Source organism: Podarcis tiliguerta, assembly GCF_965153285.1.
Source record: "Podarcis tiliguerta genome assembly, chromosome: 16".
In the NCBI taxonomy this organism is placed as follows: Eukaryota; Metazoa; Chordata; class Lepidosauria; order Squamata; family Lacertidae; genus Podarcis; species Podarcis tiliguerta.
The window spans coordinates 25,918,708-25,941,656 of NC_139549.1; the positions used below are offsets into that span (position 1 = coordinate 25,918,708).

The window sequence follows — 22,949 nt, forward strand, 5'->3', positions numbered from 1 at the left end:
GAGAGATAACCAGAGCATGTACCACTCTGGCGAGACAGTCTGCAGGCAGGTGGGGTCTCAGCCTGCGTACCAGGAGACAACAGCCACGTCCTTGTTGACCCTCCTTTCCAATTTTAGCTGCCCATTAGCAGGCCACAGTGGCGTAGCGTGGGGGGTGCAGGGGGGCTGGCCGCACCGGGCGCAACATCTGGGGGGGGGCGCGCTCGCACTCGCAGCTCTCTGCCCCTACCTGGCTCACTCACTCTCTCTCACTGCAGTGCTGGCTGTGCGAATCCGATCCGAGCCGCCGGGTCGCCGCCCACTGTGGAGGGGGGGGGGGTGCCAGGCGTGCGGTGCGGTGCGGAGCGGAGAGAGAGCGAGGGACTACCTGGGGGAGGGACAGTGCAGCGGGGGGGGCGCAAATTACTTGCTTTGCCCCGGGTTAGGGGGCGCAAATTACTTGCCTTGCCCCGGGTGCTGACAACCCACGCTACGCCACTGGTAGGCCAGCTTTATTTTACCCTCCCCTCCTTGCTGCTTTGGAAGATGCTGACACAGATCCTCACATCTTCGGCGTTTTCTGAAAAGTTGCCTCTTTGCCTGCTCTTCTCCACCTGGGCAGCAGGCCAGGAGGATGTGGCGTCCTCCGTCAGCTTCTGCTGCCGGGATTTCACAGCCAGCCGGCCGGCCATGGGGGATACCTGGAGCCATTCCTGCTTCGGCTTTCTGGATTATAAAACAGAGAAGTTTGCGCTCACCAGGAATAGGAAGGTTGGAGTCTTGCACCGCCTGATCCAGCTCGGGATCGTGGGCTACATCCTCGGGTAAGAGCTGTGGAAGCAGCGAGACGGGTGTTGAGATGCCTTCGAAATCGCAAGTCACTGATATTTCTGTTGCTGGTGAGATGGTGAATTGCTGCATTGGGAGGATTTACGGTCCTCAAGCCTGACTTCTGGCTCTCTTTTTTAAGTGACCTAGAAGCAGCCTCTTTTGCAGTCATGCAGGGATCCAGCTTCCTCACACATCCCACCTATGCCTGGGGTTGCCACATTCCTCCAGCTAGCCCTGCTCCTCTGCCTTTTATTGCTGACATCAGAGTTTTTGCCCAAATGAATCACGGTGGTGAAAGCAGCTAGATTGCTCGCAGTCCCCAATTCGCTGAATGGGAAGCAAAACACAGTCTTCTCCACCCTGGAACTGTGGAACTCCCTGCCTATTGACATGAGGCAGGTAGCTTCTCTGTACTGTATTCTTTTCAATGTCTGCTATATATAAAAAAATTCCTGTTTAGACAAGCTGACGCAGGCGCTTAGAAAGCTGGTGCAAGTTTAAACTTCCTTTTAGTCTTTTGTTATTTTAACTTTTTGGAAATCTTATTGTTCTTAGTGATAATTTTATTGTTTTATCTTTTTTTTTGGTAAACCTCTTTGAGGGGGTTTTTTACAATCAAGCAGTGTATAAATGTTATGAAATGAGTAAATAGTTTTATTTATTTATTTCATAACATTCATATACCCTGGACTCAAAACAAAACCTCAAAGCAGTTTTTGGATTCAGGCTGTGTACACACCATACATTTAAAGCCTCCCTCTCTCTCCTCCAGCATATTGGAAACTGCAGTTTACCCATCCCAGCGCTACAATTCCCAACACTCTCAACAAACTACAGTTCCCGGCATCTTTTAGGGTTGGGCTTTAAGTGCATGGCGTGGGTGTGTGGTGCCTGCAGCTCCCATGAGCCTCTGCCAGCACAGCCAGCGCTGAGTGAAGATGGGAACTCCAGTCCAAAACAACTGTGAGGCACCGGGTTCAAGAAAGGCTGCAAAGGGAAATAGTTCAGGGCTTAATACTAATAATTTTATTATTTATACCCCGCCCATCCGGCTGATATGAGTTATTGCAATCGTGCATGCTGAGGCTCAGGAATGGGGAAACTCTTCCAGACTGAGGGCCACATGAAAGTGGTGGGTGGGGGCAGAGGCGAAAGTGGGTGGAGCAACGAATGCAAATTTCCCCTTTTACAAGTAGGCTAGTTTCAACACACACTTGTGCAGCTCTCGCGACCTTCCTCCCAAACAAGGGGCGTGATCAGAGTTCAAAACAGGCAAACCACACTCAAGGGCTGGATCTACGCACAGCGGGGAAAGGCTATAAAGAAATCAGAAATTAAATTGTTATAACAAAAGGGAAAAAACCGCTATAGAAAATTGCATAGAATTCTTTTTGCTCTCTGGCACCATCTGGTGTTGCATGTTCATAATGCATTCAAGATGCTGTTTTCTGACTAACGTAGCTGAGTTCAAGCAGTGCGTGAATCAGAGCTGGGGGGAGAGATGTGGCTGTGGATTTCCGAGGGCCAGATAGAGAGGAATGGAGGGCCGCATTCATTCTTGGGGTTCCCTGCTGCAGAGGACCTTAATGAACAAACAGGCTCAAATCCATGCTTATTTATGGTATTGCAAAGTTGGAAAAGGCCTTCAAAAGGGCAGACTTCTTTGTACACATAGTCGAACACTAAATAACAGTCTAATCTCTGAAGGGATGAAAATGAGTAAGGTTGAGGAGCTTCTTGGTCAGGGTGTTCCACCGCAGGGGTGCCACCACAGAAAAAGGCCCCGCTCCTTGAAGCCATCTGGAAATGCTGAGGCAATTGTAGCGGATGATCTCCAAGGGTGGGGAAAGGTATCTGGAGCATGGAAGGAGGGTTCTTTTAAGTGTGCATGTTAAGCATCTTGGACCCCTGTTTTTTCTGCTGCTTCGCAGGTGGGTGTTTCTAGCCAAAAAGGGCTACCAGGAGAAAGATACTGACCCTCACAACTCAGTCATCACCAAACTGAAAGGGGTTTCGGTCACACGCGTCCGAGAGCTTGGGGACCGAATCTGGGATGTGGCAGATTACGTGAAACCCCCTCAGGTATCCTTTTTTTGGCCTTGTGGCCGCAAAAAAATTACCCATCTGGATCAGGCCATATGAAAAATTGAGACGGAGAAGTTTGTGGTAGTAATACTAGTAGTAATACTACTATTAGGAGTAATTACTACTAGTAGTAATACTACCACTAGGAGTAATTACTACTAGTAGTAATACTACCACTAGGAGTAAAGTTACAAACAGTAGTAAAGTAGTGGTAAAGTTACTAATACTAATATGGTAAAGTTGTGTTGTTTATTTATTTTAAAGTCTTTATACACCACTTTGTTTCTTAAAAATTCAGCAGTGTACCATATAAGAACAAACAATAGCATTAAACCAAAAATAAAACCAATAAGATGCATATCAAAACAAATAAAATGGGGCATTTAAAAAAACAACTGAATGTACGTGTTTTGAAACATTTCATAGGGGGAAAACGTGTTCTTTGTGGTGACCAATTTCATTGCCACTCCGAAGCAAGTGCAAGGATCATGTCCAGAGGTACGTCGCTGGAGGGAGGGAGGAACCTTCTGGAGCCAGATACGACTGGTGGGCGGGGCCAGAAGCAAAAGTGGGTGGAGCAACAAATGTAAATTTTACTGTTGTACAACAAATTGGTTCCAGTGCAGAGATCACATCTGATGCTGTTCTGTATCCAGGCAAGTAGGGGTTCAAGGACACACCCCAGCCCCTGAAAAAGATATGGGAACTAGATTAATACACAAATAGAAAAATTATTAGAATTGGCACACAAATTCTTCCCAAGGATTGGACTAGAATTTGGGAATCACAACCCTTAAAATCTGTTAAGTTGTGGGTGAACATATCAGACGACACAGCGATTCTTCAAGCAGCTCTTGTTTATTCACAGGCCAGAACAGAACTGAACTGAAGGGTTCAGCCAGCCTGCTTATATAGAGCTCCAGTACAACGTAACTGTAACAACTTTCTGAAACTATCCAATCACTGAACGTCACTTTCAATCCCTTATTTGCATATGTGGACCTGAGTGAAAACTATCTACAGTATCCCCCTGCTGGTGAGGGTGAGAACTTCAGTACATAACAAAACTGCTTTCAGTTTTCTTGCAGAAAACTCATTGAAACTCATTGAAATTACTACACAGGTAGTATTGCACTCCTTTGCAAATGTCAAAAATATCATTTAATTGTTGGAGGGGTTGCAGTAGTTGGAAGGGACCCAAGGGTCATCTAGCCCAAGTTTGTTGACCACAAACTTGACATGAGCCAACAGTGTGATGCGGCAGCTAAAAAAGCCAATGCAATTCTGGGCTGCATCAATAGGAGTATAGCATCTAGATCAAGGGAAGTAATAGTGCCACTGTATTCTGCTCTGGTCAGACCTCACCTGGAGTACTGTGTCCAGTTCTGGGCACCACAGTTCAAGAAGGACACTGACAAACTGGAACGTGTCCAGAGGAGGGCAACCAAAATTGTCAAAGGCCTGGAAACGATGCCCTATGAGGAACGGCTAAGGGAGCTGGGCATGTTTAGCCTGGAGAAGAGGAGGTTAAGGGGTGATATGATAGCCATGTTCAAATATATAAAAGAATGTCACATAGAGGAGGGAGAAAGGTTGTTTTCTGCTGCTCCAGAGAAGCGGACACGGAGCAATGGATCCAAACTACAAGAAAGAAGATTCCACCTAAACATTAGGAAGAACTTTCTGACAGTAAGAGCTGTTTGACAGTGGAATTTGCTGTCAAGGAGTGTGGTGGAGTCTCCTTCTTTGGAGGTCTTTAAGCAGAGGCTTGACAACCATATGTCAGGAGTGCTCTGATGGTGTCCTGCTTGGCAGGGGGTTGGACTCGATGGCCCTTGTGGTCTCTTCCAACTCTATGATTCTATGATTCTAGTCCAACCTCAGGCAATTCAGGAATCTCAGCTAGATCATACATGATTTTGGACTTTGTTATTTTAACCCATGTGCAACCGTACACATTCTGTGTCCCTACTTTACAGTTTTGTTTTTCATCTTTTGATCGCCATCAGTTATTATAATTGTCTTCTCTGCTTTATATACAGTTTTAAATGAAATGAAAACAAACCTTTATTGTTTTTAAAAAGGACATGTCCCAGCTAGACTAAAACTCTTGAGGAGAGTGCAAGGCAGGGCCTAGGAGAGACATGGCCTGGAAGGGGTTGCGTGGCTTCGGGAGGGCCAGATAGAGAGTTCTGGGGGCCACATTCAGTCTGCAGCTCCCCCACCCCTGCTGTGCAGTTTGACCTCTCTGCCCGAGCCCCGGAGAAGCACCTCTCAACCATTCACCTGCTCTCAGCCCAAATCATAGACCAGATTGCATCATTGTAGGCATCACAGAGCCTAGGGCTTGCCAATCAGAAGGTCGGCGGTTCGAATCCCCACAACAGGGTGAGCTCCCGTTGCTCTGTCCCAGCTTCTGCCAACCCAGCAGTTCGAAAGCACGTCAAAGTGCAAGTAGATAAATAGGTACCACTCTGGCGGGAAGCTAAACGGCATTTCTGTGTGCTGCTGTGGTTCACCAGAAGCGGCTTAGTCATGCTGGCCACATGACCCGGAAGCTGTACGCCGGCTCCCTCGGTCAATAAAGCGAGATGAGCGCCACAACCTCAGAGTCGGTCACGACTGGACCTAACGGTCAGGGGTCCCTTTACCTTTGCCTTTAGGCATCACAGCAGCTTATTCTGTGTTGTTTCAAATAATCCAACATCAGGCACCCCCAAACTCAGCCCTCCAGCTGTTTTGGGACTACAATTCCCACCATCCCTGACCACTGGTCCTGTTAGCTAGGGATGATGGAAGTTGTAGTCCCAAAACAGCTGGAGGGCTGAGTTTGGGGGTGCCTGTCCAACATCATTGCATCAGCAAGGGGCCGGCCAAGTTGCCCTAAGACCCTGTGTCAGGTCTGTGGGTGCCCCTTCCCACTAGAACTTTATAAAGGCATTGCCAGGCGGAGCCTCTCACAGGGGTCCCCTGCGGATGCTTTACCTTCTCAACAATTGTCTTCTCCTCCAGCATCCTTCCATCCCTGATGGGAATTGCAGGAGAGATGAGGACTGTTCGCCAGGACAGCCGGTGGTCCACGGAAACGGTAAGGGGGTCTGTTTCAGTCCTGGTCCCTACCCGCTGCTCTCCGCATCACCCATATCTGAACGCCGAATTTAGCACCAGTTTCTCAGCGGTTACAGCTTGCAAGGTTCTCTCTTGCAGCAGCAGGGGGAGCCATTTTCCATTTCGCCTCAGGTGTCAAAATGTACTGGGCTGGCCTTCCGATGGAAGTTGCAATCCAAGACTATCCGGGTTGGGGAAAGCTTCCCTCTTGTTTTTACATTTCTCCTCTGCATCCTTCCCTCCTGTTATGTACTGAGTTGAATAGGATCCAAACTGCAGCAGTCTGATTGGTCCTAGAACAATAGGATTCAGAATGCAGCAGTCTGATTGGTCCTAGAACAATGCAGCAGTATGATTGGTTGGCAGGAACCACCCAATCATGCTCCAGATAGAAGTGAATCCACAACCTGATTGGCTTACGGTAGAATTCCGGAATTAGCCAATCATGTGCAGCCTATTGTGTAAATAATGTATGTAAAGCAGATACTTTGAGGGGACCTTCATTCATTCCTCCTCACCACTATGAGATGAATAAAGAGCATGAAATCACTTTGCGACTCGGAGTATATTTCACCTCCATTCCCCAAAAGCAGCCAGCCGTGCCACAAGTTACAAAAACCGCTTGATTTCTTACTAGCAGCCTTGTTAGCTGTTGTTGCTGAAGGATTCCAAACTATTGGTGCCAATTGGAAATCAGTGCAGTTTATGTTGGGGATAATTCAGGCAGAAATTCCCAGGTGTCAAAAAAGGTTATTTATGTATGCCACTACTGCAGCCCGTGTTTTGTTAGCCCAGAAATGGAAAACGAACGAAGTCCCGACTAAAGAAGAATAGCAACTTAACTTGATGGAATATGCACAGCTTGTGGACCTAACATATAGAACAGGAGAACAAAAAGAACATAACATTTAAAGGAGATTGGAAAATGTTTATTGATTATATGGGGGGGGGGATTATGTACACTTGAAAACATTGGCAAGGATCGAGATAAATTCAACAGTGTAAATAAGTTTTGATGGATGTCATAATGGAATATTGAATGGTTTAGTTTATGTAAACTATGCAGGGATTTATGTTATGCAAAATGAACTGTTGTGACGTGGGGTTTGTGATTTCAGCTCTCTTGACATAATCTGCTGGAGACAGTTCTCTAGTAACACTTCTTTATTACAGCAAACAAGACTGAAGACTGAGGAGGGGAAAGCTACATTTATAGGGACAGGGGACTAGCTAGAAAGGATACATTTTGGAGGGAACAATATCAGGCAATCACAGTCCTGCCTTTTGGAGGAAACCAATAAGACAGAGGATCCAAATACAGCAGTTTAAATGAACCAATAGTAGCTGTACCCCCTGAAACCAAAAGGCAGTTACTTTACCCTAATGCAAATATAGACAATAATAATACAGATATAAAATCCTTTGACTCAATACACAACACCCCTCCCCCCCTAGTGAGCACAGCAGACGTAATCTCTCAGGTACTGTGGGGTCCTACAACTTCTACTTGATCTCCTGACAACAGGCGTTGCCGGTTCTGGATTGGGTGTTACCTGTGGTAGAGGGGCTGCTATAGGGGTTTCCTCAGGAACAGATGGAGTCCCAGACATCTCAGGGTTCCCTACCTGTACCTCGTCATCATGAGGACTAGCAGACCCTGGTTCATTTGCTGAAGCCCCTGGTGACTGCACCTCTGGGCCATTTTCACTCTGGTCTTGCAGCTCTGCGTCGTTAGCCAGGGATGAATTATCTGACTCCTCCCTGCTGAGCGCCCGGCGCCTCAGCTGATCTATATGTCTCTTCCAAACTTGCCCATTTTCCAAGGTTACATAATAGGACACAGGTCCACTAGCCCGGGTGACCACACCAGCCACCCACCGCGAACCTCGTGAATAGTTCCTCACCCAGACCAGATCTTCAGGGGCGAGATACCTTGTTGTGTCAGTCTCAGCCTGGGGGGTTGCTCTTGAATTATGGTTTGGCATTTTATCCGGGTGGACATAATCCAGCACCGTTACCAGTCTTCTACCCAAGAGCAGCTCAGCTGGCGACTTGCCCGTCGCAGTACACGGCGTCGCATGCTGCAAAAATAACATTCGCGCGATGCGAGCTGACCAGTTACCCTCCATTAAGCGCGCAATGGATTCTTTGGCTGTTCTTACCATGCGCTCAGCCTGCCCATTGGAGGATGGGTGAAAGGGCGCGGATGTGACCCCTCTTATGAAGTTATCAGCCAAGAATGCCCTGAATTCTTGGGATACAAAAGCTGCCCCATTATCTGATACAATGGTCTCAGGTAACCCGTGGGTTGCAAACAGCTGCCTCAACACCTTGATTACGGCAGCTGATGCCATGCTAGGGACCATCGCCACTTCTAACCATTTGGAATATGCATCGACGACAACCAAAAAGACCTTCCCCTGGAATGGCCCAGCAAAATCTAAGTGCAGCCGGCTCCAGGGAGATCTGGACTGCTCCCACCAGTGAACTGGTGCTCTGGCCACTTCTGGCCGCACCTCTTGGCATGCCTTACATGTTCGTACCCATTGTTCTATGTTCTGGTCCATTCCAGGCCACCACACATAACATCGGGCTAGCGACTTCATCCTGACCATTCCCGGGTGTCCCATGTGAAGCGTCTCAAGCACCCTGTTTCTCAGTGGTGCTGGGATGATCACCCTATCTCCCCACAGGAGACAACCCTTATGCATGGACAACTCGTGCTGCCTTGTCGCATAAGGCCTGAATTTGTCTTCATGCGGACCACCTGGCCACCCCCTCCCCACCCAAGTGAGCACACGGGAGAGAACAGCATCTTTCCTCGTTTTCTCAGCTATATCAGTAGCCGTTACAGGAGCCCCCGGAAGTGTTTCCAGCATCATTATGTGCTCCGCTGGAGCGGGATCCTCATTGCTCCCGCCAGGAAGGGGCAATCGACTCAGCGCATCAGCGTGGCACAACCGTTTCCCCGGCACATGGGTCAAGGTGTACTGGAACCCGTTCAGGAATATAGACCAACGCAACATTCTGGGGGAGAGAATTTGTGGCGTTTGTTTGTTCGGGTTGAACAACCCTAACAGTGGTTTGTGGTCCGTTTCAATGGAGAAATGGCGACCGTACACATAATCATGGAACTTTTTGATTCCTGCCACAATTGCAAGCGCCTCTTTGTCAATTTGAGCATAGTTGCGCTCCGTGGGCGACAACGTACGGGAATAGAAAGAGATGGGCTTTTCCGACCCATCCAGTTCCCTATGACTCAGCACCGCCCCCAGGCCGTATTGAGAGGCATCACATGCCAGGACCAGCGGCTTTGACTCATCATAATGAGCAAGGACGCTCCCGCTACTCAGCATTCTTCGCAAGGAGTCAAAAGCCTTCTGCTGCCCCTGCCCCCATCGCCACACATTCTTTTTCTGCAACAGTCTATGTAATGGTTCAGCTACCGAAGCTTTATGGGGTAAGAACGAATGATAAAAGTTAATAAGTCCCAGGAATGACTGCAACTCCGTCTTGTTCTGTGGTCGTGGTGCCTCGATGATGGCCTTAATCTTAGCATCTGTGGGGTGGATGCCTGATGCATCAATTTTAAACCCCAAGAAATCCACAGCTGGCACCCCAAAGCTGCATTTTTCCTTTTTCAGTTGCAACCCCACCTCCTTGAACTTGAGCAACACTGCACGGACACGCGCAACCAGTTCCTGTGGGTCTTTTCCAGCAATCAAAACGTCATCAAAAAATGGCAAGACCCCCGGCAGACCTCTTAACAGGCGTTCCATGAGCCCTTGAAAAATCCCTGGGGCCACACAAACTCCAAATTGTAATCTGTTAACTCTGAACGCCCCTTTATGTGTGACAATAGTCTGTGCTTCCGCTGATTGTGGGGTTACTGGCAGCTGTTGGTAGGCTTGTGCCAGGTCAATTTTGGCAAACACCTTGCCCCCAGCCAGTTTAGCCAACAGATGTGATACGACTGGAATGGGGTATGAGTTTCCCCTGAGTGCCTTATTGATAGTACATTTGTAATCTGCACAGATCCTGACTTCCCCATTTGCTTTAAGGGGCGTGACGATTGGAGTCTCCCACTTAGCAGAGTCCACGGGTGAGAGAACTCCCTGCTTGACCAATTTATCCAGCTCTGCTTCGATCTTGGGTTGCAGTGCAAATGGCACTCGCCTTGGTTTGAGTCGGATTGGGGCCACCCCAGGGTCCAACTCGAAGTCAACTGGGGGCCCTTTATAACAACCCAGTTTTCCATTAAAGAGACCAGCAAACTCTTTGCATAATGCCTCGCTCATCTCAGGGCAGGTTTGGATTGAATTAAGCCCTGATATACTCAGTCCCAGGGCGGGGAACCAGTCAGTGCCCAGGAGACTGGGGCGACTGCCCTTCGCAATCACCAGTTTGAGTACAGCCTGTTTGTCCCGGAACTGAACTCTCACGGCACACATTCCCATAACATGGATGCGGCCCGCTGAGTATGACTGCAAGGTTGCCGGGAAGGGCTCCAGAGGGGGCAACTTACCCCTGGGGAAGAATGTCCTCGCGGTCTGGTCCGACACGATAGTGAATCCAGATCCGGAGTCCACCTCCATGTCGCACTGCTGACCCTCAATCTTCACCTTGACGTGTGCCTTGCCTTGCGCTGGGAACTGCACGACCCTCCCGTTGATCTCCGTTACATAGTGGCAGTCCTTTAGAAAATGGGTTGCTGTGGGCGGTCTGCGATGCTCCAGTCTAGGTGTTCCTGTCGCTCCCAACGCCGCCGATCTACAGACCCTGGCGATGTGACCTGTCTTCCCGCACGTCCGGCACATAGCATCCCGGAAACGACAACTCTTCCGCTCATGGTTTCCGCCACAACCTGGACACCTGCCTCGGTGATCTTTGTGCACTGTGCAGGCCTGACGCACTGACTCGACCCCACGGACTGGGCTCTGGCTCGGAGTAGCCTCTAGCTCGTCCATGGCATGCGCAACTTCTATCTGTGGCTTAGGGGCCTTGCGACTGGCATCAAGCTCCTCTCTTTCATAATTCTCCGTGGCGGTGGCCTCCTTCAAGGCTGAAGCAAGGGTAACCTCTTCTTTAGCCACGATGCGTCTTCTGGCTTTCTTGCTGCTCAGACCACCGATAAACCGATCCAGGAGAGTCTCTTCCAGATTTTGGAAGTCGCAGTGCTGAGCGAGCTTCCGCAGTTCAGCTAGAAATGCAGATACAGACTCCCCAGCACGCTGCTGCCTCTCATGAAACTCCATCCGCCGGGCCATCTTGGTCTCAGTAGGCGCCAAATGGCTTGTTAGGCAGGCAAGAATATCTTTGAGAGATGTCTCACTTAGCTTCGCTGGAGCAAGCAATGCCTTGGCCAGCTTGAAGGTCTCAGGCCCACAGTAGCTCAGGAATGTGGCCCTTCTTTTGCTGGCATCGGTGATCCCTTGAGCCACTGCGAAGAACTCGAAGCGTTCGACGTAGTCTTCCCACGTGTGGGGCTCTGATGGCTGGAAGGGCTCCAATACCCTTGGACTCTCCATTGTCCTGTGGCAGGGTCGTCTTCTCAGCTGGCCAGTGAGTCTTGTTCTTAGCTGCAATCCGGACTCTGAGGCAGGGCTGCGTTTAACCGCTCCTCAGCATTCCGGATCCCATCCTCGTCGCCAGTTGTTGTGACGTGGGGTTTGTGATTTCAGCTCTCTTGACATAATCTGCTGGAGACAGTTCTCTAGTAACACTTCTTTATTACAGCAAACAAGACTGAAGACTGAGGAGGGGAAAGCTACATTTATAGGGACAGGGGACTAGCTAGAAAGGATACATTTTGGAGGGAACAATATCAGGCAATCACAGTCCTGCCTTTTGGAGGAAACCAATAAGACAGAGGATCCAAATACAGCAGTTTAAATGAACCAATAGTAGCTGTACCCCCTGAAACCAAAAGGCAGTTACTTTACCCTAATGCAAATATAGACAATAATAATACAGATATAAAATCCTTTGACTCAATACACAACATGAACCATGGAAAGAGAAGTCATTGATATTTTAAGGTTGTTTAAATGAATATTCTAAAATGTAAAACAGAAAATTTAATACAGTTATAGGGGGGAAAGGAAATCAGTGAAGTTTGGAAAAGTTCAGTCAGCCACCTTGATTTAAACAGCACCCAGTTGTATCTCAGGAACCAGCAGGCAAAATTTGGCCACATTATTCCAAGAGGTGTCGAAATGCATAGCAAATATTTTCTAAAATATATAGTAGATGAAGCCACCTCATACTGAATTAAACCATTTGCCCATCTAGCTCAGGATTATCTGAGCTTTTTGGGGGCTAATGGGCAAATACTTCAATCTCCGTATCTCTCAGCTTCTGCTTTTCCCAATTTCATTTATTTAACAGCATGCACATACAGCTTGAGTGTCAGAAAACCTCTAAGTGGTTTCCAAAAATATAGGCTAAAGCAATACTTTACATGGGGGAGTTGGGCTGCAATGCACCTTGGAAGGAATAAAGGGCTTCAGTAAAAAGAAGACATAACTGAGATGTGGTTCGGTTCTCTTGCAGGAGTAAAAACAGGGAAGTGTGTCCCGTTTGATGCATCCCATAATACCTGCGAGATCTATGGGTGGTGTCCGGTGGAAAACAAGACCTTGTCCAGGTATGCAAGTTGTCCTCTCTGATCCTGTTTCAACGGCTACCTGTATCTCTGTCCCCCAAACCCACCCCAAGCCAGCCAGACATCTTCAGCTGGGGAACAGGCCGTAGCTGCTAACCAAAGAAGACATTTGGTTGGGAGAGGTGGCCCCTCCCACAAGGTGTATTGCTGGTCAAATAGGCTTTGCAGGGTTTTTTCCAGATGATACCAAAAGCCTTGAGAACCTGTTTAGCCAGAGGGAAAAGTAAGACAACTATATCGCACTTGGTACCAACTCCTCTTTCAAACCACCTTCAAGGGCGGGAGGAATTAACACTATTTTTGGTCTCCAAGAGGGAACTTTGCCCAAATTATTTTTTAAAATGAAAACAAATTAAATACTTGTTTAGCTGTTGTTGTTGTTTGGTTGTTTAGTCATGTCCGACTCTTCGTGACCCCATGGACCAGAGCATGCCAGGCACATCTGTCTTCCACTGCCTCCCGCAGTTTGGTCAAAACTTGTTTAGCTAAGCCTAACAAATATGTAGGCGGCTGCCACTGTTTTTAAGCTAATCTTTGATTTTAATTACATTTTGAATGTTTTAGATAGCTGCTTTTAACTGTTTTATTGATTCGTTCTTTTATAAACTGCTTTGAGGGGTTTTTTCTACTTCTTACAACCAAGCAACATATAAATGTCATGCTGTATGTATAAGTAAATAAAGAATCTGCCACCACGTATTATCAGACATGCACCAGAAACTTCAATTTCTCATGGAAAGGTAGCTTAACTTATTCCCCAAGAGCCTGCAGGTTGTAAAAACCAAATGCTTGCATTCCTTTCACGAATGCGTTCATAAGGCCCACCTATTCTGTTTTCTACCTAGGAAACCACTCTTGGCTGAAGCGGAGAATTTCACTCTCTTTATTAAAAACACTGTCAACTTTACCAGGTTTAACTTCTCCAGGTAAGGGCTGAGATCTTTAAAGCAGGGTGGGGGCGGTTGGGTTTGGGATACTGTTTGCAAACAGGACTGTCAGTCATGGCACCAACACCCAACGCACTGTTGACACAGGTTAGATAGGTTGTGCAGGTTTCTGTATGGTCTAGGAACTCTGCAAAGTTTGTAACAGTGCCACAAAATATCTCTTCGGGTTCTTGCTTTTTGGGGATGTTATTGTTTTATATTGTATTGCAGGTGGTTTTTTAAAAAGTTTTTATTTATACTTTTCAGATTTATACATTTCAATTTCACAATCATTTTAACATATCCTTCCCCCTCCTTCTGCGGTGCCTTAAATTTATTTTTTAAATATCTTCTGCATATCCAAATTCATTTAATTTGCTCATTTAATTATCTGCTTTAAATATATACTCTTTGGAAACTGCAGGTTATTACAATAATCCTGCCAATGTTTGTATCTGTTTGTAACTTATCTGTAAATATTCAACAAACCATTTCCGTTCTTTTATAGATATAAAAAAAGCTTATCTTGATTTCTTATTTTTTCGGTAAGTTTCACCATTTCTGCATTTTCCATATGTTTTTGTATTCATTCTTCCTTTGCTGGGACTTCTGCTTCTTTCCGTTTTGGGGCGAGTAGCATTCTTGCTGCTGTAGTAGCATACATAAATAAATTTCTATACAGTTTAAGTAGTTCTGTTGCTATAATTCCCAGTTTTCTGCACTATATGATATGGCAGCATTTCAGCTTCATGGGGGGTGTCTCCGTGCGCACGGTATTTGCTGTTTTTGTCGTCTGTTTGGTGACTATTTTAATATTAGGTAAAGGTAAAGGAACCCCTGACCATTAGGTCCAGTCGTGACTGACTCTGGAGTTGCGGCGCTCATTGGCTGAGGGAGCCGGTGTACAGCTTCCGGGTCATGTGGTCAGCATGACTAAGCCGCTTCTGGCAAACCAGAGCAGCGCACGGAAACGCCGTTTACCTTCCCGCCGGAGCTGTACCTATTTATCTACTTGCACTTTGACGTGCTTTCGAACTGCTAGGTTGGCAGGAGCAGGGACCAAGCAACGGGAGCTCACCCCGTTGCAGGGATTCGAACCGCCAACCTTCTGATCGGCAAGTCCTAGGCTCTGTGGTTTAACCAACAGCGCCACCTGCGTCCCTATTTTAGTATTAAGTGGCATATAAATAAAGGAAGGGACGCGGGTGGCGCTGTGGGTAAAACCTCAGTGCCTAGGACTTGCCAATCGTATGGTCGGCAGTTCGAATCCCAGTGTCGGAGTGAGCTCCCGTCGTTCGGTCCCTGCTCCTGCCCACCTAGCAGTTCGAAAGCGCCCCTAAAGTGCAAGTAGATAAATAGGTACCGCTTTATAGCAGGAAGGTAAACGGCGTTTCTGTGCGCTGCGCTGGTGTCGGCTCACCAGAGCAGCTTCGTCACGCTGGCCACGTGACCCGGAAGTGTCTTCGGACAGCGCTGGCTCCTGGCCTCTTAAGTGAGATGAGCACGCAACCCCAGAGTCGGACACGACTGGCCCGTATGGGCAGGGGTACCTTTACCTTTACCTTTACCTTTAAATAAAGGAAACAATTCAATTGCAAATAAAGGTGCCACAAGGCTCTTTCTCCCAAGCTGCTATTACAACAGATTTCCCAAAGACTTTAATTTTTCTCATGCTTTCGTTCAGGACAAACACGCTGAAGACGACGGATGGCTCTTACTTCAAGGGGTGTCGATATGATGCCGTGGATGACCCTTATTGCCCCGTTTTTCGCATTCGTGACATGGTCGAGGCAGCTGGGGAGAGCTTTGAGGAGCTGGCTCACCTGGTAGGTCTCCTCTTTTGCTTCAGCAACCCATCCCACAAATGCAAGCGCGGAGGGCCCAGGGCTCTTTGGGAACTGCTTCCCTCCCAGGAAAAGTCCATTAACTCCAGGTCACATTAACCTTAGAAAGGGAGTGAGGTGGCTTATGGGAAATGGATGAAGTCCCATCCAGCAGTGTTTCTGCCACTGCCGTAGCAGAGCAATTCAGCATCTGCTTTGCATACAGAACATCCCATGCCCAGCCCCGGGCAGCATCTCCAGGTAGGAATGCCTCCTGCCTAAAACTCCGGAGAGCTGCTGCCAGTCAGTGTAGACAATACTGAGCTAGATGGACCAACAGTCTGATGCAGCATATGGCAGCAAAAAAAGCTAACGCCATTCTAGGTTGTGTCAACAGAAGTATAGTGTCCAGGTCAAGGAAAGTCTTACTCTTAGCATACGGTTACCAGATTTTTTTCAATGAATCTGGGGACATATTTTTTTTTGGAAGCTGAGAAGCAACAGGGAGTCAGTAGTGGGGATGGTGAGGCAAAAGACCCTGGGCCCAAGCACACATGCATATTGTATAAAGGTGCAAAGCCCTTCTTTCGCACCCTGTGAAACAAATGCACAGACTGTAAGGATATCAGGGGGTTACTCGAGAGCAATCAGGCAAATGCCTCCCTGGTTGGCTGTAAAGCCTCGTTATTGGTGCCAAAAACCCTTCACCATGCAGAGCACCACTACTCCCGTGGCTCGCTCATTCACTGGCAGAATCTGTGAGTGGGCAGTCCTTAAACCTTCCCCAGCAGAGTAGTTTCTTGACGCCCAATCTGCGCCTCCCATCTGGGCGCCGAAGCCTACTGCGCAGGGAGGGTGTGGGCAACGGAGGACCTCTCTCCTCCCCGCTTTGCCCAGGCAAGGTGTCCTGGCACCGCCTCGCCTCCTCCGGGCCCTGAAGCTCCTCTCCACTGGAGGCGTGGCTACTCTCCTCCGCTGAGGAGGTGCTGCTTCCCACAATCTTTGGGGGCTCTCTGTAATCCATCTGGCTTTTCCCCTCTCCCCCCTGAGCCGATGGCAGTTCCCTGACACAGACTTTTTAAAAAATTGGGCAACGGCCGCCCGCCCGCAACTCCAAAATCTCTCCCGATCAGTCAAAACAAAGGGGGAAAGGGGCAGGAGATCTGTACCCCCGGACGCCCCCGGTTCCCCTTTTGCAGTGGCGGCGGCAGCGGCAGTCAGCAGCCCAGAGAACAAGACACATCATATGGGGACTTCCAGCAAGGAAAAATGGCGGGTGCCACAGCAGCGAGCAGCTCCTGAAGCCAGCCAGAGCCAACTGTGCTACCAGACTTTTCCCCCTATTATGTTTTTACTGTGATTTTATTGGTGTTAGCCGCCCTGAGCCCAGCTCTGGCCAGGAAGGGCGGGGTCTAAATTATTATTATTATTATTATTATTATTATTATCATTATTATTATCATTATTATTATCATTATTATTATCATTATTATCTCAATACTAATAGATCCCAGTGCCCTCTGTTCTTCTGCCCCATTAATATTAATCTTATGGCATTTGGTGGATCCCACACAGGGGGGCGCTATTGGCCTGCGGATCGACTGGGATTGTGACTTGGATCAGCCTCCTTCGAGATGCAGACCCTGCTATTCCTTCACTCTGCTGGAAAAGAAATTTAACTTCAGGTGGGCACAGCAGCAGGCGGGAGGGTTTGAAGCAAGCAGCGTGCAAGCCAGCCGTTCTGTCTTAAGTAGGAATGGGGGCGGGGAGGATTCAATTCTGCTTGCATTTAAAGGCGAACATGCCCAATTCACGTTTATTGAAACAGTACGTGAAACGAAACACAGCAACCTTTCGGAATCTACATTTCTCTGAATTTTGCAATGCCGAGAAATGTGCAGAAAAATGTATATGTTGGGGAGGGGGAAACATACACAAATGCACCAGGGGAAACTACTTCCCAATAGTTTGTATATCGGGGGAAACTGCATATGTATTGGGAAAGAGCTGCGCTAAAAAACTGAGGCTCAGTGGTTGAGACCACAGCGCCACCCACGCTCCTATACCTTCCTATTCGCACAAGCCTTTGGAATCTGAAGCGCAGGTGATGCTGTCAGGGCAAACAGTGTTTTAATAGCTGGTTCCGCATGTGTTCTGATGTATTTTGATGGTTGTTTTAGCTGGTTCATTGATATCACTTTGCATTTCGTTATGTTGCTTTTAAGCCAATTTGCACCCCAACTTGGCAGAAAGGAGGGATATGAATATATTCAAAAACTAAATAAATAATATGAGAGGTCAGGCACTCCTCGCAGTATCTTGAACCCAAGTTGTCAAGGGCCTTCCAGTCGATACAAGAACCTCAAACGTGGTCCAGTAGCATGTGGACCAAGCCACAGCTTCTGCAAGTACGCTGTTCATCTGCCTGCTTTCTTTCTTCAGAACCGCCTCCTATTATCGGGACCCCCTGAACCAGCAGTCTCGGAGCCTGTTGAAACTCTATGGTATCCGCTTTGATATTTCGGTCCACGGCCAGGTAAGGACCTCTGAGGCCCCATGTGCAGCGGATCCCTAGGGGAGGAGTTGCTCTGCAAGGATCCCATTCATTGCCCCCCAAGTGTTAGAAACTAAGATATGAAAGCTAGGAGCTAAAGGGCACCTTAAACTGAGGTTATGGGCGCAACAACGGAATGTCTAGGCACGCTTTTTTAATAGCAAGAATACATAGCTGAAAATGAGTGAACTGCAGCTAAAATATTATGTTCATTTTTCACACGGTCTAGTCCTTCCCCTGCCCACCCCCCTAATATTCTGTTGCGCCACAGGCAGAAAGGGGGGGGGAGCTTATATTCCCAGTTATTTGTGTCTTTTATTTACCACAGAAGCTCAGTGCACCAGTGGCCTGACTTAGTAGGTGTAATGGTTCTAGGGGTTGCTCGTGCGTAAGCCGGTGCTTATCTCCCCGGCTGGGTGCAAACCCCTGGCTGGGTTGCCTAAGTGAACCTTTTCTGTCCGGACAGCCACTAACCCGTGGCTGACTCAATCGCTGGCAGAATCCGTCAGTGGGCATTTCTTAAACTTCTTCCAGCAAAGAAGCTCTTTGACGCCTAGTCTTCTCCTACTCTCTCTGCGCAAAAGCCTTCTGCGCAAGGAGGGTGTGGGCAGCGGAGGACCCCTACTCTCCCCGCTGGTCCCAGGCAAGGAGCCATGGGACCGCCTCGCCGCTTCCCCCATCTGCCCCCCTTCTCCACTGGTGCTACGCTGATTCTCTTCCCCAGAAGATGGGCTGCTTCTCCCAATCCCTGGACGCTCTCTGGAATCCCTCTGGCTTTTGCTCTCTCCCTCCGGCACTGATGGCAGTTCCCTGACAGTAGGTGACAGCTTTCTATATAATGCAGGGGAAATCCCTAACTCACCAAGTATTTGAGATCTGTCGGCTACCCTTACCTGGTTTAGCCAGCCAGTCGAAGCCGTTCCCAGGGTGTGGTTTCTGTCACGTGCTGACAGCTTCTAAGAGCCACAGATGAGAGCTGAGTGCAGGGAGGGGACGAAAGACAGACAAAAAACCCCAGAAGGAGTGCAGCATGTGTCCACCCCCCCCCCGAGTTACTACCCCTCCCCTAATACCTTACACTCTTTTTATTACTCAGGCTGGGAAGTTCAGCATCATTCCCACCGCTGTCAACTTAGGAACAGGAGCTGCCTTCCTTGGAGCTGTAAGTATGACCAGTAGAATAAAAAAAGGCCCTTTTGGACTACAACTCCCATCAGCCCCTGGCCTTGTCCCTGGGGCTGATGGGAGTTGTAGATCCAAACAAACAGAGAGCACCGTGTTGGCCAAGGCTGGTCTGGATGCTGAATGATGTCGTACTTGACTCTTGCCATCCTAGGCTGCCGTGGTTTGTGACCTCGTCCTGCTGTACCTTGATACGAAAGCCGAATTTTATCGGAGCGAGAAATACGAGGAGGTAACAGCGATCGGATGTGGGCTGATCTGGCCTCTTGCTTTGTTTATGTGGATGCGGCTGGCTTTGAAGTCCCTCTCTCTCCACCATGCCCTTTGCTGTAAACATCCCTTTGCTGCTGCCTTGCCTGCATGCTCCGGTTCCGTCCCATTTAGCACTCGCTGTCACGCCCCATCGTCCCGCTGTGGGGAATTGCAACCTCAGCAGCCCCTCGTGCTCCGTGGGGACTGGCAGCGACTGGTCAGGGATCTTGAGAGGGATTGTGTGTCTGAAGGTGTCTGGCTCCCCAAGTCTTTACTTAATTTTTTTTTTGGGGGGGGGTCGCTTCTAAAAGCAGAGGGACATGGGTGGTGCTGTGGTCTAAACCACTGAGCCTCTTGGGCATGTTGATTGGAAGGTCGGAGGTACGAATCCCCATGACAGAGTGAGCTCCTGTTGTTCTGTCCCAGGACCTGCCAACCTAGCAGTTCGAAAGCACACCAGTGCAAGTAGATAAATAGGTACTGCTGCGGTGGGAAGGTAAATGGTGTTTCGGTGCGCTTTGGTTTCCGTCACGGTGTTCCGTTGCGCCAGAAGTGGTTTAGTCCTGCTGGCCACATGACCTGGAAAGCTGTCTGTGGACAAACGCCAGCTCCCTTGGCCTGAAAGCGAGATGCGTGCCGCAACCCCATAGTCACCTTTGACTGGACTTAACCATCCAGGGGTCCTTTACCTTTACCTTTTACCTGGTAAAAGCAGGCTTTTCTGCATGCAATAATAATAATAATAATTTATTTGTACCCCACCCATCTGGCTGGGTTTCCCCAGCCACTCTGGGCGGCTTCCAACAGAATATTAAAATGCAATAATCCATTAAACATGAAAAGCTTCCCTAAACAAGGCTGCCTTCAGATGTCTTCTAAAAGTCTGGTAGTTGTTTTCCTCTTTGATATCTGGTGGGAGGGCGTTCCACAGGGCGGGTGCCACTACCAAGAAGGCCCTCTGCCTGGTTCCCTGTAACACAGCCCTCAGATCGTGAGGGCATATTAAAAGTAAAAGAACACAAGGAGAGCCTGCTGAATCAGGCCAATGGCCCCTTTAGTCCAGCATTCTGTTCTCACAGTGGCCAACCAGACGCCTCCATGGGAAATCCACAAGCAGGATTTGAGCAGAAGAGCCCTCTCTCCCCTGCTGTTTCCAGCACCTGGAATTCAGAAGCATTGCTGCCTCCAGCCACACAGTGCCTCCACTGAGCCATTGATAGCCTGATCTCCCATGCATTTGTGTAATCATGCTTAAAAGCCATCCAAGTTGGAGGTCCTTACGGGAGACAGTTCCACAGTTTAACCTGTTCTGTGTGGTGTAGTGGTTAAGAGCGGTGGACTCGTAATCTGGTGAACCGGGTTCGTGTCTCCGCTCCTCCACGTGCAGCTGCTGGGTGACCTTGGGCCAGTCACACTTCTCTGAAGTCTCTCAGCCCCACTCACCTCACAGAGTGTTTGTTGTGGGGGAGGAAGGGAAAGGAGATTGTGAGCCACTTTGAGACTCCTTAAGGCAGTGGTGTCCAAACTTTTTTCAAAGAGGGCCAGATTTGACGAAGTGAAGGGCCGTGGGGGCTGACCAAAGGGCCAACCAAAGTTGTTGAGCTTCTTTTAGGATTGACGTTGTTGAGGTTTGGGGGGGATTTTACCCCAGGAAATAAACTGCCACAGAGGCCGGATTAAACCGACCAGAGGGCTGGATTAGGCCCCCGAAATGGACTATGGACATGCCTGCCTTAAGGAGAGTGAAAGGCGGGATATCAAGTACAAACTCTTCTTCTTTTTCACAATAATATTTATTATTTTCCATACATAAACATAACAGAAGAGAAAGTTAACAATAATAAAGGAAAAAGAATGAAACAGAAAAAAGAAAAAGAAAAAAGAATATAAAACATAAAATACAACAAATCACCACATAAACTAAAACTTAATTAATGAATTTAAATCCATCTTCATAAACATATTATTTGACTTCCTCAAATCTCTTCCATCTGAGTTTCTCAGTAATTATATATAGCAGTTTCCAATATCATTATTTCATAAAATCATATCACAGGCCAAACTCTTCTTCTTCCTCTCTGTCCTAAATCGTCCAAAATTCACCTTCATTGGCACTCCATGAGTTCTGGTGTTCTGAGAGAGGGAGAAGAACTTTTCTCTATCTGCTGTCTCCCTGCCACGCCTGCTTTGGTCCCCTGCTATCATGTCTCGTGTGCCTTTTCTCTAAACTAAAAAGTCCCAAACACTGCAACCCTTCTTCATTTTGCTTGCCCTTTTCTGAACCTTTTGCAATGCCCACAGTATCTTTCTAATATGTTCCCTGTTCTGCTTTTGCAGGCAAAGCCACCGAAAACCAAAGTTGACGCAGCCACCTAGCCCTACAGACCACGGGCAAGAAATCTCAGGAGAGACCTAATGTGGGATAGACGCTCAAGCAGACGGACAAGATCTCTCCTCCCTGCTTTGGATGCGTTTGGTGTCCAACTGGGGTATCGCTTGAAAACAGACTCCTCCAACCAGGTGTTTTGGACTACAACTCCCATCAGCCCCAGGGCTGGGCTGTCTGGGGTTGATGGGAGTTGTAGTCCAAAACCTTCAGAGGGTAGCAACAGCACAGAGGTAGATATAGATGCCTTGCAGAGGTTTGGGACTACAATTCCCAACAACCCTGGGAGTTGTAGTTTGGGGAGGGCTGGTATAAAGGGTCTCAGATACCAGGGTGGGGAGAGCCCATCAAACCCACCCCTCTCTCTTCCTCTCTTCCTCTCTCAGATATAGAGATTCCATTGGAATAATTCTCAGCCACACTTCTGTCGCGGGAATCAAAACCTCCCCACATTAGTTTATCTTCCTGCTTCTGCCTAAAGATCACTTTTAGATGAAACCTGCTTTTTTCACCCTTTGCTATGGGACTTGCAGGTTTTCTTTACTTACGTGGGGAACTGGTGCATTTTCCTGGCGTTTATTTACATTCATAGACCACCATGCCTCCCCGAAAAGGTGCTCAGCATATACGACGGGAAGGTCCCTGCATTGCAGGGGGTTGGACTAGATGACCCTCAGCGCCCTTTCCTATTCTATGATTCTGCAAGGGTCTCTCTCTCTCTTTCTCTGACTGTAAACTGTGTATTGGGGCATGTGGCGACAGGTGCTCCATCAAGTACTCAGGTCCCAGGTCAATTAATAAAATTAATATATTATTATTATTATTACCACCATCAGTTTATTAATCACCTTCTACACAATCCTCTCAAGGCGATATACAATAATAATAATAAAAACAGTTTAAAACACACACACACACATATATTCCCATAGTGGTTTAGCAATCAATCCCTCTTCCTAGGGAACTCTGGGAATTGCAGCTCTGGGAGGGGGAAAGGGGGCTCGCCGCATAACTCTCAGCACCCTTAGCAAGCAAACACGTCCCAGGATACTTTGGTGGAAGCATGAAACAGCTTCAAATGTAGCCGTGCTGTGCAAAGGCCGGGATAAAGAGGAGCATCTTTGATATACGATGAACCATGTACAATGTACTTCCCTAG

The 22,949-nt window shown here is 48.1% G+C and overlaps 1 protein-coding gene across 2 annotated transcripts; it reads left to right on the top strand.

Moving 5' to 3' along the window:
- The first annotated feature begins 488 nt into the window (after positions 1-488).
- P2RX6 (purinergic receptor P2X 6) lies at positions 489-22,614 on the top strand. 2 transcript variants are annotated; one of them, XM_083417834.1, is made up of 12 exons: positions 489-803; positions 2,742-2,892; positions 3,322-3,393; positions 5,908-5,983; positions 12,556-12,649; positions 13,513-13,593; positions 15,278-15,419; positions 16,992-17,101; positions 17,859-17,952; positions 19,067-19,132; positions 19,307-19,384; positions 21,742-22,614. In XM_083417834.1, exons 1-12 carry the CDS (start codon positions 526-528, stop codon positions 21,778-21,780), a joined length of 1,281 nt encoding a protein of 426 aa, XP_083273960.1. In that variant the 5' UTR covers positions 489-525; the 3' UTR covers positions 21,781-22,614. The 2 variants fall into 2 exon arrangements, with proteins under 2 accessions (XP_083273960.1, XP_083273961.1); XM_083417835.1 differs by lacking the exon at positions 13,513-13,593.
- The last annotated feature ends 335 nt before the right edge of the window (positions 22,615-22,949 follow it).